Raw genomic sequence first — 18,466 nt, 5'->3', positions numbered from 1 at the left:
TGCATCTTAAGACTATGTGTTCAACAGGCCTGATGAATGCAGAAACCTGTTGATTCCTGAACTCAGGAGTCCTAGACGGTATCGTAAAGCGATGCTCACTGCTATGCTGCACCGCGAATAGGATTCGAAAAGGACATTCTATTTCTTTTTAAAGAAATCTGATATATATAAATATATATGTATGAGGTCATCCTATGATGAATGATAACTAATGTTTATCATTCATGATAAATAAAGTGTACTAACTATGTGTAACAGCAGCTTGCTGTGGACCTCAGCATTTAATTATTTAAGCTATACTAAAAGAATGCAAGCATGCATCTTAAAACGAGGTCATCCTACAATTAATGAGATATATACTGTGTGTGCTCAACAGCCGTGTTGATCCTGTACGTCAGGAGTGCTTTAAATGTAAGCATGCATTTGTGTGTTAAACAGCCATGTTGATCCTGAGCTTCAGAAGTTCCTCAGCATTTGATTATTAAGCTAAACTAAACAAATGCAAGCATGCGTCTATGTGTTCAACAGGCCTGATGAATGCAGAAACCTGTTGATTCCTGAACCTCAGGAGTCCTAGACGGTGTCCTAAAACGATGCCCACTGCTATGCTGCACCGTGAATAGGATTCGAAAAGGACATTCTATTTATTTTTAAAGAAATCTGATATATATAAATATATATATGTATGAGGTCATCCTATGATGAATGATAACTAATGTTTATCATTCATGATAAATAAAGTGTACTAACTATGTGTAACAGCAGCTGCTGTGGACCTCAGCATTTAATTATTTAAGCTATACTAAAAGGATGCAAGCATGCATCTTAAAACGAGGTCATACTACAATTAATGAGATACATACTATGTGTGTGTTCAACATCCATGTTGATCCTGTACTTCAGGAGTGTACTTAAGCAGAATGTGTACTATAGGGTTGAGATTCCTTGGTTGCCCCTAGCAACGGAACGCCCCTGTAATCACCACTGATTAATAACATATGCGTGTAACAGCAGCGTGCTGTAACTTCCTATCCGCTCAGATAAGAGGGATGCAAGAATGCATCCGTAAAAGGTCAACTATCTTCATCAGAATGAACCCATGCCATTGCCAACCACTTTTGAATGCAGACTCTATTTAACTGTCTCCTCATACAGTACATGCCACTCATTGCTTTTTGAGCAACTTCAAGTTTAAGCCTAGACCAATGTAGCTGCACCAATGCAATGCGGAAATGAGTGAGAGGTATACAGCTGCGCAGCAGTCCACATCTTTTGTAGAGGAGACAGAGCCGGGCCGTGAACCATGACCTTGGCTTTCCCTTGTCGGTCAGGAAGAACATTAGTCTTGCCTCGCCAGAGGACGTCTTTGCAGATACTGGATCATGGAGAACAGAGACAAAACATGGTTTTAGTTAGGGTTAGGGTTAGGGTTAGAAATTATGACGTTTGCACCTTCCCCCCCCCCCCCCCCCTGTCTGATTTACAGTGTTTAAGATGTTAAGTTCATCCTACAAAAGTGTGAAACTATGTGTAGCAGCAGCATGCTGCAGACCTCAGAAATTAATTTATTAAACTAAATTAAGTAATAACTATATGCGGCAGTAAGCATACTGCGGACCTTACCCATCACGCACAGATAAAGAAATGCAAAACAAAACAGAATCATACTACCTAAGTCAGTGCAGTGGAACCCTTAAGTTCATCCTACAAAAGTGTGAACTATGTGTAGCAGCAGCATGCTGCAGACCTCAGAAATTAATTAATCAAGATAAACTAAATTAAAGAGTGTAAAATGTAATATCTATATGCAGCAGTAAGCATACTGCGGACCTTACCGATCACGCACAGATAAAGAAATGCAATACAAAACAGAATCATACTACCCAAATCAGTGCAGTGGAACCCAGCCAACACTTTCAGCAGCATACTTATGCCTGATGTCAATCTCAGATACGTAGATAGCGATCCACAAAAGCTTCAAGTTCCACAAGCATGCAGAACACCACCTAGATGAACTTTTGGAAAGACACACACAAGAGCAAGCATGCAAGCCTTCTCGTCTGGACGCTGTGGAGATCTGCAAGCAAACAGCTGGATTATCTCATTCACTCATGGTGAACGTAGTAGCGTTCATGGCTGCAGACCGGCAACCTGCTGCTTCATTGTGAATGCTGGAACCAAGCAGCTGAAGAGTACTGTAACTGTACCGTTTGCAATAAGCAGACCACAATGCATCTTTAAGACTTTGTTTGCAATAAGCAATTATTTTAAATTGCAATTATCATCATACGTTTTCTTCTTTCTGCAACCATCCAATGAAACTTAACCCAGCAGCACCTGTATGAGTCAGAGACAAGTAGACCCCCTTTATCCTTGCAATGAATAATGACTATTATATGATTTCCGCCTTTCACCTGCTGTGTTTTTTGTCCAACTCGAGATGTGTTAGCTAAAAGTGAAGTAACATGCAAATTAATTCAATGCACTATGAATCCGCTCCCTGCATCCAAGTCATAAGCTGATAGAATTGAAGCAGCAGAGAATCAGATTAACCTTTGCTTGCCCTCTAAATGGCACCGCCTGGAGGACAACCCACTACAATTGAAGCAATCGCCCCATTTCACAAGACTTTAATCCACCATGAAGTAATTATCTATTTAAGCATCTGCAAACTAATCCACCCACAATAGTTACCTGAACTTGAGCGATAAATTAAGTGAATAGAACAGGAATGCAGAAATAACAGCTTCACTGAGTGGATTATATTAACTTGAATATCCCATGATAGTTGTGTACCTTATTTAACATGACATGATAGTTGTGAACCTTATTTAACATGACAGTTACACTGCCATAATGCCTGCACATGACCAGTTAAGAAAGAAAACACCCTTGCCTTCACCTTATTCTCACACGGTAGCATTGAACTGAATTGACCATGATATGACTGTGTCAGTTGCATAGACTACAATACCCAAGATGCATGCTGTATGTATGAGACTTCCTGATTACTCCCAAGGAGTAGTCACGTGACACCACCACGGCGTGTTGCCAGATTGTAAGAGAAACAAGCGCCAAGTCTATAAAAACAAGTCGCAAAACAAGTGTTTAGAATATTAAACATTTTTTGTACCATGATTACATATGAATCTGGGGTTCCTTCACATGAACCCTGTTTAGTAATCATATTTGCTAGTGACTTAACAGAGCACAATCCCAAAGTCGCTTATAATAAGCAGACATGGCAACACTGATTTGATACACATGCTGTGATTTCCTTTCCTGGCTTGAATACATGTCTGAATTTGTCTTCTTGTCTTATATTATGCCCCGTTGCACACAGATTGTCTACAACAGCTTTGATAAGTATAAACATATTATAAAAGCATTTGTGCTAGCAGAGCACTACAACTGTTGGAAGCTCTGCTTGAAGCTTCAGAACCAACTAGATGGTACTGCACCATGTATTGTGGGTATTCCCAGAGTCAAGAGTGCCTCAGCAGAACAGCATTAGAACTTAGAAGCAGTACTTATTTTGGAAAAAAAATCAACTTTCGGCCCAAAAATTTAGCTCCATATATTTCTATACCTGAAGCCATAAAAATGCTAAAATAGCCACGTTTCATTACCTGATGAAAGCTCTTTAAAACCACTGGAATGTCTGCTGCTGGGAATAAAAGGAAGTAGCCTACATGGGGAGCAAGGCTGCTGTGTTAACTTTGCAGCGCTGTACAAACAAATCAAAGCTTTTACATGGCAGCAAAGCATGCTGTTAGCTTTAAGCTACAAACAATTCGAGTTTTCCACATGCTATGTTACCTTTAAGCTATAAACAATTCAAGCTTTCCACATGTTATGTTAGCTTTAAGCTACAAACAATTCAAGCTTCCACATGGGAAGGAAGCATGCTGTGTTAACTGTGCAGTTCTGTATAACAACAAAGATTCTACATGCAGCAGCATGCTATGTTAGCTTCTAGCTACAAATAATTGAAGCTTTCCACATGGGAAGCAAGCATGCTATGTTAACTGTGCATTGCTGTATAACAACACAGCTTCTAAACATGGCAGCACGCATGCTATGTTAGCTTTAAGCTACAAACAATTGAAGCTTTCCACATGGGAAGCAAGCATGCCATGTTAACTGTGCAGTGCTGTATAACAAACCAAGCTTCTAAATGCAGCAGCATGCTATGTTAGCTTTAAGCTACAAACAATTGAAGCTTTCCACATGGGAAGAAAGCATGCCATGTTAACTGTGCAGTGCTGTATAACAAACTTCTAAATGCAGCAGCATGCTATGTTAGCTTTAAGCTACAAACAATTCAACTTACCACATGGTGAAGAGAGTAGCCTACAAATAAATCAAGCTTCTACTGTCTGGGCAGCAAGCATGCTGTATAAGCTTTGTGCTACAAACAATTCCTAATTTCTACATGGCAGCAAGCATGCTATTAGCTTAAGCTATGAGCACATTAGTGTTTGGCAGCAATAATAGAAGAAGCATTGGCTGCTGTAGCAGTGGTAAAAGTCAGCATCATAAGCAGACTCATCTCATATAGCACCAAAATATCATAGAGCAGCGCACAAAGCAGTAGATGAGCAGTAGATGAGCAGCAGATGAAGCTCGCAGCAGCTAGCAAAATGCATTGGTTCAGCAACCAAGAAAGACCTAGAGAATATGAAGCCGTATTTATAGGAACCTCTTTGCTCAAGCGTGAGCTGTGATTGGATAATGAGTGTGTGATGTAATGACCAGCTGGGCTGTGAATGGGGAATAGAAAGCTGATGTTCACATCAGCTGACTGACTGCTGGTTACAGCTTTGGCGTGCACGACTTCCGTGTCCTGCATGAACTAACGCTATGCTTCATTTTTCACAGCAGTGTACAGAAGGGGAGTTTGTACACATCAGTTGTCCTTCCATGATCTGGATTTTCTGCAAATAGTATTTTCTCATTCGCCCTTTGTTCCTCAAACACAGTGATCTAGAACAAAAGAACAGGGGAAAGAAACAGTTCAGTGACAATTGCTGTGCATTTGCCATTGTGTGTGAGTGAATTACCCCAAACTTCCATACAGCCAGTAGTAGAGTGGTGAGAACCAGTGGAGTGTCACTGCAGACCCTCCACTACAAACCATCAAGGGGAAGACCTAGCCTGGGATCCAGCCTGCTTCACTGCGTTCGGCGGATTTTTTTTCTCACTTCGTTTCTCAGTCTGGAAAGGCTCCTATTTGACTCGTTTTGCAGAAGTACACTGGAACCAATCTGGGAACCCAGAGCCAACTGAAAAGGAAAAACAGCGACCTCTGCTGTTTGTTACTATGTCAGTTGGCTCTAGGAGGAAGACAACGTAGCACATGTGCGCAAGGAAACCGGGATTTTGGTCTGCCTTCAGCGCATCACTTACGGTGGTGCGACTATGTTTTCATTCCCACTAACAATATTTCTACACGGAACACTAACACCACTTCTTCCAGAGAACATGGATCGTTTTGGTTATAAGCCCACTTGTTTCTATGATGAAAGAGAAAGTTAAAATGTGAATATCTTTCCGTGGTTTTGTCTGCTCCGCGTTAAATTCGTTTCTGTTTGTTTCGAGTGGGGAAGGATCGACGGACACGTGAATCCCGCCCACTACATTTGATTGGGTAAAGCGCGGCCTGCTTCCTGATCTGAAGGCACGCCCACTTGTTCCAAGGGAGGCGGGACATGCCATATGGCTGAAAACGAGCCGTGGCTTCTGATTGGTCTGTGGTGCGGGGCGGGACAAAAACACCAGTGTGATCGTTGTGATTCTTGATTCTTACTGACTTGTAGGCAGTGCGTACGCGATATGACGAACCTCCCCGACAGATTCCAACGCAGAGCAGAATCTGTTCTTGAGAGATTACACTGGAACTACATATGTTACGTACGCAACGTCGTTGCTGATTGGATGTTATTCAAACGAATCACAAATCACAACGATCACACTGGTGTTTTTGTCCCGGCCCGCACCACAGACCAATCAGAAGCCACGGCTCGTTTTCAGCCATATTTTATGGCATGTCCCGCCTCCCTTGGAGATAGGAGGCTTTCCAGACTGAGAAACAAAGTGGAAAAAAAAATCTGTAGAAAAACGTAGTGAAGCAGGCTGGGTCCCAGGCTAGGGAAGACCCACATGAGGAGACATCTCATCACCTGGGACAGTGCCTAGTGAGGGAGGGGAGGTACTTTGCCCCGGGCTTGTGTGATTATTGGGGAATGGGGTAAACTGATGTTAGCTGATAGGGCACCTAGCAGTACTTCTGGGCCACAGAAGCTGTCTCTCTTCTCAGAAGATGCTCTCCCTGGTGGAAGAAAGCATGAGAAAGCAAGGGGACGGCAAGCTCTGCATTTATTCTCTTGTTCATATTGAAACATGTGGACTGGAGTTTGACATGAATTAGTTAACTGCCTCAACAATGCATAAGCATCAACAATATAGAGCAATGGTTAACAGAGGTAAAAACAAATAAAGTGTCCATTACAGTCAGTGCTTCATAAGTGTCTCACCGTATCTCGTCATAAAACAAATAATAATAATAATAATATTTATCTGTGCAATGCCAATCAAAAAAGTGTCCATTTGGTCAGTTTTGTGTTTGTGGGTACCACAAACTTGTAGCCTGGGACCAGCCGAATCTGCCAGTGCAAAAAAACAAACTTGTCAGACAACACTAGTGCTGGAATGCATTGTTAGATGTACTACCAGTCCCCACGTTGAGTAACCACTCAAATATGTCACTCAGCATACCTGATTATCTCCATTTTTGAGCCAGGGTCCTGGGAGGTACAGGAATTGCTGGGGACCTATTGACCAATGGCGTCCCAGATTCTGCCCGTTGATAAAAACAGCCCCTTTACCCCAACCCTGTGGATGGGAGTACACAATAATGATCACTAGATTTTCTTAACTGTACATATCTTTTCAAAACTTAATTTATAGATAATGATCATAGTTACAGAAATGAACCGATTGCAACAGTATATGGCGATATGAACAGGTAGAGATCTATTAAATCCGCAGATTGACTATCTTTCTCACAGGCAGTCTGATGAAGGTGTCTCTTGGAGGTCCATCTACAAACAGCTTGGCCTGGAAAAACCCTGGGCAGGAAGAGTGATGGCTGACAGGCCTCCATTGTCCTGAACTTAATCTGAGAATAGAGGAGAACACCATATTTGAATCACAGTGTGCAGCTTTTACATTCCAAATTCAAGTTCCACCGTGCAAATATCTGCCATACTATACAGTATGGAGAACACTATATTTCTCCTTTCTATTGCATATTATCTGAGATACATAATAAAATGGAGAGACCTGCAAATATACAAGGCACACTATGTTAAATTCATAAGTGAAGTGAAGGAGTGAGCAGGGTGATAAGCAACACAGGTCCTGTGACAGGAATTGAACTCTGGATGTTGCAGTTATCTAGGGCTAAGCATCTTATGGTGCAGCTGCAGCACACTATGATACAAATGTCAATCATTCAATAAATATCTAGTCAGTACATGAATTGCTTAAGACTCCAGGGCTCAATCTCTAAAGAGGGGTTCTTTAATGTATGTGGGAACCGATACATCAATACTGTAGCAACATACTGTAGGCATGTCAGATGTTGTTACATCAATATTACGATGTTAGTATATTAGGCATGTTGTTAAAAGTTGATCAAATGAGAATGGATGGACTATATCTGACCTTTTTATGAAGCTTGGTTTCATATCTAAACAGTAGATAGTGAAGCCTTTCAGAGGAGCATGATTCAAGAAAATGTCCCCTATGAGCCCTGTCACAAAACAACAAGGAAAATGTGTTCAATATCAATATTTAGTGAATTTAGTTAACCGTTTAATCCATGATTGTAATTGAGTTATTAACAATCCTAGGGATCAAACAGAATTCACAAATACCTTTCTATGATTTGTGAATCTGAAGTAAAAGTGGGGTTTTGCTATATTGGTACAACATGTACTAGAATAATTAGACAATGACAGAAAAATCAATTTAAAATGCTGCTCTGTGATTGATGCAATCTGAACAGTCCAGAAACTGTAAATCCTGTGTTGTTCTGATCCTCCAAGTACGGTAAAGTGAATGCTAAGAACTATTGGCAAATGTGGGTGCCTAGCGGCTCAGTCAGTACAGAGCATAGCATGCTCCTTGTGAGTGTGTGTCTTGTCTCACATATCGCTCCTACTGTATGTCACTGCCCTTAGTTTCCTGTATCTCCATACTGACCTATCTAAAAAAATAAAATCTTAACAATACTGTTCTAAGCTATATGCATAATATCTAACACAGACAAATGCATTGCTCCTATATGCACCTAGCCTGGGATCCAGACTGATTGCTACATTCTGCGTTTTGTTTATCTCATGCAAAGTGACAAAAAGGCAAATGTAGCGAATCAGTCTGGATTCCAAGCTAATATGCACCTGTGAAGAGAAGTCAAATTTATGAAGCTCTTTTAAAAACACAATCTTTCAACAATGTGCTTTATCAATCGACAGAGTAAATGCAGATACACCAGGACAGAACAGACTAATGAACATTTTAGATTTTCCAAACATCATAGCAATGACATGTTATACAGCACATCGGACTGAAGCTTGTAGCCAGAAAACCTTTGCGCTGATGATCCAGTGCTTTCCCATAATTCACTCTTCCACAGTTCTCCACCAATATGGTCAATGTTCTCTCTCCCTTAAGCATTAAAATACAGAAAACATGAGAATGTTATTGCGAGAGGAGCCTGCACTACAACTTTAATGATGACAGAACAGTTCTGCGAGCAATTGAAGAGTTTCAAAATGAACATTGACAGTGTAGATACATGAGAGGAAGATATTGAAAAGGGAAAGTAAATGAAACAAACAAACAAACAACAAGGATGTGGTTCAGTATTTTCATAAAGTAATGGGGCACTAGGCCTCCAGCATAGACATGAGGTAATAATTCAGACAAGAATAAACACAGTACCTTTCCATCAGGCAGTGCTACCTCATGAGTCTTGTAATCCAAGCTGCCAACAGATCGTCTGTCCACAAAAACCTAGAGGACAACATCAGTTAAACTAAAACATGAAGTCCTTAGTGACTTATAATTAGTTTGTTGGGGGGATCGATTTCTTTTCCGGATGGGTTTGTACTTTTGTTACTTTATTTCGGTTAAATCTGTACAATTCGGCACAGAGGTGCGGGGGACTGGACTGTTTTTTTCTTTCTTTTTTTCCGACTGAACTGAATGGACTTAATTAAACAGGCGCCGGTGCCACTGGTGTGTGTGTGTGAGTGTGTGTAATTCTGTCTTTTACCAAAGCTCTATCTCTGATGTTGTTCCTGGAGTTGAGGAGTCCTCCCCTGGTGATGGTGGTCTCATACAGGGTGTAGCCATATGACTGGCCGTTGTTATTGTTGACAGGAAGATTCTCCATGTTCACTGGCCTCTCTGACCAATATGGCTGGATGAAAAGGTAGAGCAGCTCATTGTCTAATATTCATATTTTTGTCAATGCACAGACAGATATCAGAATGGGGGTTACTGGGCAACCACACAAAAACAAATGCATGTGCAGAGTATAACTGAGTAGGTAGGTACACGATAATACATCAGCCAAATCACACATTCTTGTGAAAACAAGAAGGTGTGCTGACTTTAGTTTTAATACGGTCAATCTAGAACTGCTATATGTCAAACATCTATCCTATTACTGTATGTACAGTATCTGATGAGGTTTGATACATCTGTTCTGGGCCGTTGAGCCTTGCACCCTTGACTTGTAATGTTTGAATGAATTTATGCTTGTCATTCTGTTGTTCTCATTGTGCACTACACTCGGCCTCAGGTCTAAATGGGTTAAGAACTGCAACAGTTTTATGTCTAAAATATAATTATAACATGTGTAATACATGTTGTGAACTGTGGTGTAGTGAGGGGATATCCCAAGTAAGTAAGCAGAAACAGAGGCAGGCTAATCTGGCATCACCAGGCTTTCCGCAGTACCGGTATGTGGAAAGCCTTTCCATTCCATTCTACTGTTAACCAAGTGCCATCTGCTCTCGAGCCCACCTATTCAACAACACTGCATCTGGTCATTTCCACACTATATGCACGCACAGTTGCAGTTGTGGAATGTAACTAAGTACATTTACTTAAGCACTATTTCAGTACCATTTTGAGGTAATTGTACATTCTGAGGTATTTGATCTACAAGCTCACAATGCGTCACATGCATTGTGAGCTTGTAGATCTGCTATTTTCAGATATGTATACATTTGCAAACTTGAAATGTGACATTCTGCATATGAGTACTTTTAATTGGTACTTTAAGTATGTTTTGATGCCAATACTTTTGTACTTTTACTCAAGCACATTTTGAATTCCGAACAGAATATTTCTACATTGTGGTATCAATACTTTTACTTAAGTAAAAAATGTTAGTACTTTTTCCACCACTACAGTCGCACACAGACCATTTCCGTATGCCCTGATTGTCTCTATAGACTGGATCTGGCAGAGCCAATTGATCCCAGTGTAGTCTGTCTGTGGCTGTAGCTGACCTTGTCAGTGAAGTGCAGGCTGTCCCACAGTGACAGGTGCTGCAGAATGACAACAGGCGGGTACGCTCTCCTTTCCTGGACAGAAGGAAGCTCAGGAAGAGGCTCAACTGGAACACAAGCATGGAAAGGGAGTTTTGCTCAGTGAGTATATATGATAGATAGATAGATAGATAGATAGATAGATAGATAGATAGATAGATAGATAGATAGATAGATAGATAGATAGATAGATAGATAGATAGATAGATAGATAGATAGATAGATAGACAGACAGACAGGCAGGCAGGCAGGCAGGCAGGCAGGCAGGCAGGCAGGCAGGCAGACAGACAGACAGACAGACAGACAGACAGACAGACAGACAGACAGACAGACAGACAGACAGACAGACAGACAGACAGACAGACAGATAGATAGATATAGCTTTCCACTCTATAATTATTGTAGATGGGAGGCTCCTCACTGTGATATTGGCTGAATAAATTCCTCAAGAGCTGATATTTTGTAGTGTAGTCACCAGCCTCTGATAATGGAGCGTCATAATCTGAAACACACACACAAACACATGTTACAATTTGAGTTAATTAATGTCAAGGACCCCCAAAATTATATGTATTTGGCCGCGGACCCCATCTCAAATGTTTTGTTCCAGGGACTCCCTAGAAGCAAAGATTTGAGTTACAAATGTTCGCTTAAAAATATATATGCATTCAAAGATTTGCACAAATGTTCACGATTTTTCAAAAATAGCAGATCTACAAGCTCATAGCGCGGCACACAGTGCCACGCTATGAGCTTGTATATCTGCTATTTTTGAATAGCCAAAGTATAAAAGGTGAACGTGGTAAAAATTATTGTGATGCCATATTAACACATTTTGCTGGGGACCGACTGGAACCCCCCCCAAGGACCCCTGGGGGTCCCCGGACCCTATTTTGAGAACCAGAAATATTGAATTAATAATCATGACGAACGATTTTGAACACATTTACACAAACAACACAATAATATTACAATAAAACCATTGTAGGGATATATCTACCTACCATAACTGCTGACCTGAGGCTTGTAGGTACCGACGTCCATTGCACCGTTCATAAAGCCAAAGCTCGTTCCACCATGGAACATGTAGAGATTGATGGAGACGCCTCTCTCTAGGACCTCTGTAACAACAGCTAACATGTCTGTCAGACAGGAGGCAGATATACATAATCCCTTATTTAGTAAACAATATAATACACAAGAGGGAATGCTATATACATTGAGATATTGGCAGTGGTGTGCTGTGGTTGCAGGCATAAGGCAGAAGTCAGAGTTCTGTAGATCAGCGAAAAAGGCAGAAACTACAAGTAGCAGTGGTCAATGAATAAAAAAACAAACATGGGTGGGCAAGAAAAATAAATTAGGTTTCTCTTCCCTGCCTGAAACAGTGGTGGATAGTAACTAAGTATATGTACTCAAGTACTGTACTGTACTTAAGTACAATTTTGAGGTTATTTTACTTTACTGGAGTACTTCCAGTACTTCCCTAATTTTCAGTACTTTACTTCTACTCCACTACACCTCAGAGGCAAATAATGTATTTTTACTCCGCTACAATTATTTGAAAACTTTAGTTATTACTTTGTAGATTTTGATTATTATTACAAAACAAACATTAACCACTTCAGCCCTAATCGGCCATTTGAAAATAGCAGATCTACAAGCTCACAACGCGTCGCGATGCGACACATTGTGAGCTTGTAGATCTGCTATTTTCAAGAGATTTTTATACATTTGAAAACCTTAAATGGGGCCAATACTTAAGTACTTTTACTCAAATACATTTTTAATAACAGACTTTTACCTGTAACAGAGTATTTCTATATTGCAGTATTGATACTTTTAGTTAAGTAAAATATGTGAGTACTTTTTCCACCACTGCGGGTAAGACAAATAAATTAGGTTAGTCTTCCCTGCCTGAACATCCTCAAAGTGACTCTTCAGCAAGGCACTTAACCTCCAGCAGCTCCAGTGACTCTACGCAGAGTGGCCAACACTTTGTCCGAGGTGCATCCAAATTGAACAAAACAGGGTCATTTTGAAAAAGACAATGCATGCTCAGCAAACACTTTCCCTAGATAATTGCCCCAGACATACAGTACATAGTGTAAGTATACTCCTGCTGGTCTGGAATAAAATCCCACCAGGGACAAACAAGTCTTCCGTGCATCCCCCAGCGTTGTGTCTCCCTCTGTTTTCCTGGTGATCTGTCTCAACAAAGTAAAGAAAAAAACAACAGCTAAGGGAATGGGGCAGCCCTGCTCTGCATGGGTACACATACCCTCTGCATGGAAAACATGGTGGTGTTCTCCCCAAACGTCAAACCAGCCGGACCAATACTCCATCACCATGAGAGGTTTCTGGGGCTACATGAAACATGAGGTGGACAAAAAAGTGAAAATAAATTTAGGCTGAGAGGTCCAGGGGATGAAACGAAACGAAAAAATGAAGCAGGGTGTCCTTGTGAAGTGCAAAACTACAAAACAAATGTTGCAAATACTGTATACACACAGAGGTTTACAAAGTGTGTGGTGTACATTTTCAGAAACAAGCAAACATGTATTGTACTATACTTTAATAACTTTTCCAAGCTCCACAATAGCCAGTGTATACAACAATAGCAGTAGTCTAAATTCATAGATTGCCAAAATAACAGTAATGAGTGCAAAGGTTAGACAGCCACTATCACCATGTAATAATAGACCCTATACACATACCTGCATATCAGCTAGGTATGGTATGGCTCCAAAGGACAGTCGCTGAAGGTTTATTGTTTTTAGAACTAAAATGAAGAAAATCAAAGTAAGGGACAGAGTATATATATATATATATATATATATATATATATATATATATATATATATATATATATATATATATATATATATATATATATATATATAAAAATCAGGAACATTTGGTTTAGACTAGGGACTAAAAGCGTCAGCAGATATCAATACATTTCAAAAGTAGAGATGATTCTATGCACATGTTACCATCAAAAAATACCCTGTATATTACTATTATCTTAATTGCCTTTCAATAATGCAGTTTACATTCATTTCAGCAACAACCCTCCCCCTTTCTCTCCAAATAGTGGACTCTTGTTTTGGAAGAACACTCATTAGGTTTTCAATACCTTCCTCCACTCCACCACACCTCAAACCCTCCCAGTTGTCAGAAGTCAGCAGAAGCTCATTGATCCCTCTGGACTGTAGGCACTGCAGAGAGAGAGAGAGAGAGAGAGAGAGAGAGAGAGAGAGAGAGAGAGAGAGAGAGAGAGAGAGAGAGAGGGGGGGAGAGAGAGAGAGAGAGAGGGGGGGAGAGAGAGAGAGGGGGGGAGAGAGCGAGAGAGCGAGAGCATTGGATGACTGACACCTAGATGGACAGATGGATGCTTTATGCTTTTATTACCATAAACCATAAAATGAGTGTTATACGTGTTTGCATCCATTTTTTACACTCGAAGTGAAATGATCAATGAGGATTTTACTGTGAATTAGTAGCCTTTTAAAAGACTTTTAAAGTCCAACCTTTATACCTTGGCTTTTGATCCCGTCTGAGCGTTCTGTGGTCTATGTTTTGTTTCACAGTCTACTTTCCTCGCCAGAGCTGGCGATAACTTCTGGGAACTCAGATTAACAGTCTACTGACGCTGCTGTGTCTTTTATTCTTTAGTGATGTGTCTCCTTTTGTTGTTTATTTTTGTTTCTTATTTTACTGTGTTTTTGCTGTTGTTTTTCTGTGTTTTAGCTTATACGGTACTGTATTTAGCTTTTAGATTTTCTGTGCAGCACACTTTGGAAACCTTGAGTTGTAAAATGTGCTTGGATGTGGATTGGATTGGATTGGATGCAAATGTGTTGAAACAATCTGTATTGCCTATTGCAAAAAGAAGGAGAGTCCAAGGAATTCTGGAGTAACAAAAGTTAACCATTTAAACCCTATATAATTAGTCAGGGCCAGGGGCCTCCCTCTATCCTTGCCCGACACTTTTTTCCTTGACACCAAATCTCGTCGGCAACAATAGCAGATCTACATGCTCACTAGTCTTCGTAACATTGCTCTACAAGTGAGCTTGTAGATCACTATGATCACATGCCCCATGAAAAAGGACACTAGGGTGAAGGCGGTTAAATGTTGTGAAAGTCTTTTATAAATGCCATGTTTAACTTAACTTGCACCAGTCAGAACTCTGAGTGCCTTGACTTTCATTCTCTCTGCATATGGTATGTCTATATCAGTGATTCTCAAACCTTTTCATGTCAAGGACCCCCAAAATTATACGTATTTGGCCACGGACCCCCATCTCAAAATATTTTGTTCCAGAGACCCCCAGATACAAATATTTGAGTTACACATTTTGGCTTTAAAAATATATATAAAAGATTTGCGCAAATGTTCACAAATTAAAAGAAAATAGCAGATCTACAACCTCATAGTCTGTACAGAGTGCCGCGCTATGAGCTAAGTATAAAAGCTTAAAGTGGTTACATTTGTGGTGCTGTATTAACACATTTTGCTGGGGACCCCCTGGAACCCCCCCCCTACGACCCCTGGGGGTCCCCAGACCCCACTTTGAGAACCAATGGTCTATAACACTTGACTTCAAAGAGCACTCGGTTGTTGTTGTTTACAACTTGTTCTTCTCATTTTCAACATAAAACCTGTTTAAATACAAGGATGGGTTCCGTCAGGGGATCTGAGCACATTCAAATCATCCTCTCTGGAAGATTTTCATAAATATTGAGCAATAATCATTATGCACATATTGAATAGGTGCTTTCAGAAAACCAATCTTAGAATATTCTATGTATTATAACTGTGCAATATTATTGCAATGTTTCTAACCGGTATGTGCAACATTATACTGTATATTACATGCATTATCTCATCACAGCATACTTCCAATATTGCTCTGCTCTTTTTATTTATTCATTCTGTAAATAAAAAGTGCTCACAGGTTTTTTTCTTTTTTTTTTACTCTCATCTTATATCTTACTCCTGCTGCATACTTTATAGTTTTCTCTTCTCTTGCTGGATTCAACATAAATAAATGTGTCTGAGAGCAATGCACCAAGTCCGATTCCTTGTACTGTACATAAACATACCAATAAACAAATTCTGAATCTCATGGAAAACACACTCTTCAAAAGACATGCATTGATTGTGACATTGTGTTATGCCAGGGAGGGAAGTAAATAAGCTTACGTCTTTTATAAAAGCCATGTATTTCTCATCTTTGGCAAATGAGCCATACTCATTATCCACTTGAACTGCAATGATGGGTCCGCCTTCCTCAAACTACAAAAACATAAGAACATTATGCAGCTAGTCAGTAGATAGAGAAACATGGTAAATGGTGCATTTATATAGTGCTTTTATCCAAAGCGCTTTACATAGATTGTGCATTACAATCACCCATTCACACAGACATTCATACAACGATGGTGGAGGAAACCATGCATTTAGGGATTCAGTGTCTTGCTCAAGGAGACCTCGACAATAACTCTGGGGGAGCCTGGGATCGAACTGGGAACCTTGCAGTTCCCATCCAGCCGCTTTACTGGCCCCTCTACCCCTGAGCCACTGCCACCCCATAAAAACATATGAACATTATGCACCTAGTTCATAGACAGACAGACAGACAGACAGACAGACAGACGTATTAGCAGTGCTCAACTTACCATCAGAGGTTTTATAAGTGGAATGAGCTTGTCAAAATAGGAATTAACAGCAGTTACAAATCCAGGGTAAGTTGTCCTCAACTGCATGTTTTCATCTTGTAATAACCAACTGCAAAACAGAATAACAATGAACATAAAAAAAGCAGAGTGGATCTTAAAGCACAGCTCAAGACCTATTTCATCACTCTTGTTTTTAGTTGATTTTAAAATCTCTGTGTTGTTATTCATGTCCGCAGTGTTTTGCCTGATTCACTGCCTTTTTTGCTTTTCTTTTTATGTTGTTTTATGCTTTTGCTTTTCTTTTTTTTTTTGCTTTATTGTTAAATTAGTCATGAAAGGTGCTATACAAATAAAGTTTATTATTATTATTATTATTATCATCATTATTATTATTATTATTATTATTATTACGTCAATATATAACTATAGAACCTGTACATAACAGAGCAGTCGTTCTCAAACCTTTTCATGTCAAGGACCCCCACATTAATATGCATTTGGCCGTGGACCCCCATCTAAAAATATCGTGTGCCAGGGAGTGGGAACCCCCATACAAGATGTGTGTTGTTAAAATGTTTCAAAAATATTCAAAATGGTTCAAAATTATTTTGGAACCCCCTCGAGGACCCCTGGGGATCCCCGGGCCCCACTTTGAGAACCAATGGTGACCTATAGAGTACCTGGGCAGACCACCTAAGTCCCACTCAGCACAGATGTATGGTCCAGGACGCAGAATGACCCACAGACCCAAGTCTGCTGCTAGACAGATATAGGCCCTAAAAGAGAGATACTTCAATAAATACTACCAAAGAAACACAGCAAATCCTGTGGTATTTAACACATTACAACACATACAGTGTGAGAACATAGCCTTACTTTAGGTCCAACTGATCCTGAAAATTGAACACTCCTTTCTCAGGTTCATGCAGGTTCCATGGCACATATCTGAAAAGATCAAACGTGTCTAACAGCATGCACATAAATACTAAAACACAGATGCTGCACTGAGGCCACACAGGAAATAAATAACAGAGTCTGTATTACCACCTGGATTCAAACCCTCATTCCCACAAGAGAAACCAAACATCTATTGCTCTCGCCTGTTGGCAAAGGAGGCTTCTGGTCCTCAGGAAGGGCTACTCTGCTTGCTATCTTGCTTTGAACTTTGGGACTTTGTGATGAATAAAAAAAAGGTATGCTATGGCTTTTAAAGCAATCAATAATCCAAGGTTTCAAAAACGCTGGTTAAATCAATCCTTTTGCTTCGGAGCTACGAGTGTGCAGAGTCTGCTGCTCTCCTCCTCTCAGAGTCTTCATGCCCACTAAAAAACAACAATGTTAGTCTGTTATTCTAGATCATACATGGGCAACTGGCGGCCCGGGGGCCACATGCGGCCCTCACCTTCATTTGCGGCCCGCAGATTCATATCGGAATACTGATATATTGATTTCAGCTGTTACAATTCCAAACAGGCAATCATGACCCACTTTAATTACATCAGTCTATATTATTAGTTTAATTACTTTTTTATGTTCAATATTGGACATAAAAATACAAAATACAAATACATTAATGTATTTGTATTTAAGTTCATAAAGTTAACTTAAGTATAACTAAATGCACTTGAAATTAAATAAAAAGGTTACTTTTCAGGATTCCAAAAATATCAAAAAGGAATTCAGGATTCCAATTCAAAAATAGCACAAAATAGCAGATCTACAAATCTACAAGCTTAAAATGCGACGTTATGCGACACGTTTTGAGCTTGTAGATCTGTTACTTTTGTGTGACATAGAATGGCATTAATTTACGAAAAACGTTAAAATATTATGGAGATAAGAGGTTTCTGCTGGACAGCAACAATATGCAATGTGCCCCCCCCCCCTGGAGTGAGTGTGGAAATATAGTGGCCCTCTCCATCATCAAAGTTGCATCACCCCTGTTCTAGGTATACAGTCAGACTGCAGCAGCGTCCCTTACGTTGTGAGAGTATTGAGGCCACAGGCCTTCATCTTCAGCAGCCGGTCCTCCCAGTAGGCTCTGGGGACACGGAAGTAGTGGATGGAGCCTCCCAGGATGCGGAAAGGTTCTCCTTCCAGGGTGAACTGGGAGGAGTTGGCCCTCAGACCCTCAAGGTGGCTCATTCTCCT

At 40.3% G+C, this 18,466-nt stretch overlaps 1 protein-coding gene across 1 annotated transcript; it reads right to left on the bottom strand.

Annotated features, from left to right (window-relative positions):
- Positions 1-4,875: 4,875 nt before the first annotated feature.
- Positions 4,876-18,466, bottom strand: LOC311050731 (beta-galactosidase-1-like protein 2; the record flags this gene model as incomplete). The annotated part of the gene is made up of 18 exons (XM_084064860.1): positions 18,297-18,466; positions 17,192-17,260; positions 16,996-17,091; positions 16,316-16,424; positions 15,840-15,932; positions 13,768-13,849; positions 13,346-13,410; positions 12,910-12,994; positions 11,633-11,770; positions 11,050-11,130; positions 10,590-10,696; positions 9,344-9,490; positions 9,010-9,081; positions 8,655-8,733; positions 7,729-7,816; positions 7,069-7,180; positions 6,778-6,894; positions 4,876-4,986 (listed from the first exon to the last, which is right to left on the bottom strand). Exons 1-18 carry the CDS (start codon positions 18,458-18,460, stop codon positions 4,876-4,878), a joined length of 1,815 nt encoding a protein of 604 aa, XP_083920986.1. The 5' UTR covers positions 18,461-18,466.

This window comes from Gymnoscopelus microlampas (genome assembly GCF_963454915.1).
Source record: "Gymnoscopelus microlampas genome assembly, chromosome: 8".
Lineage (NCBI taxonomy): Eukaryota > Metazoa > Chordata > Actinopteri > Myctophiformes > Myctophidae > Gymnoscopelus > Gymnoscopelus microlampas.
The sequence above is the reverse complement of the archived record's forward strand: the minus strand, read 5'-3'. Positions and strand labels throughout refer to the sequence as shown.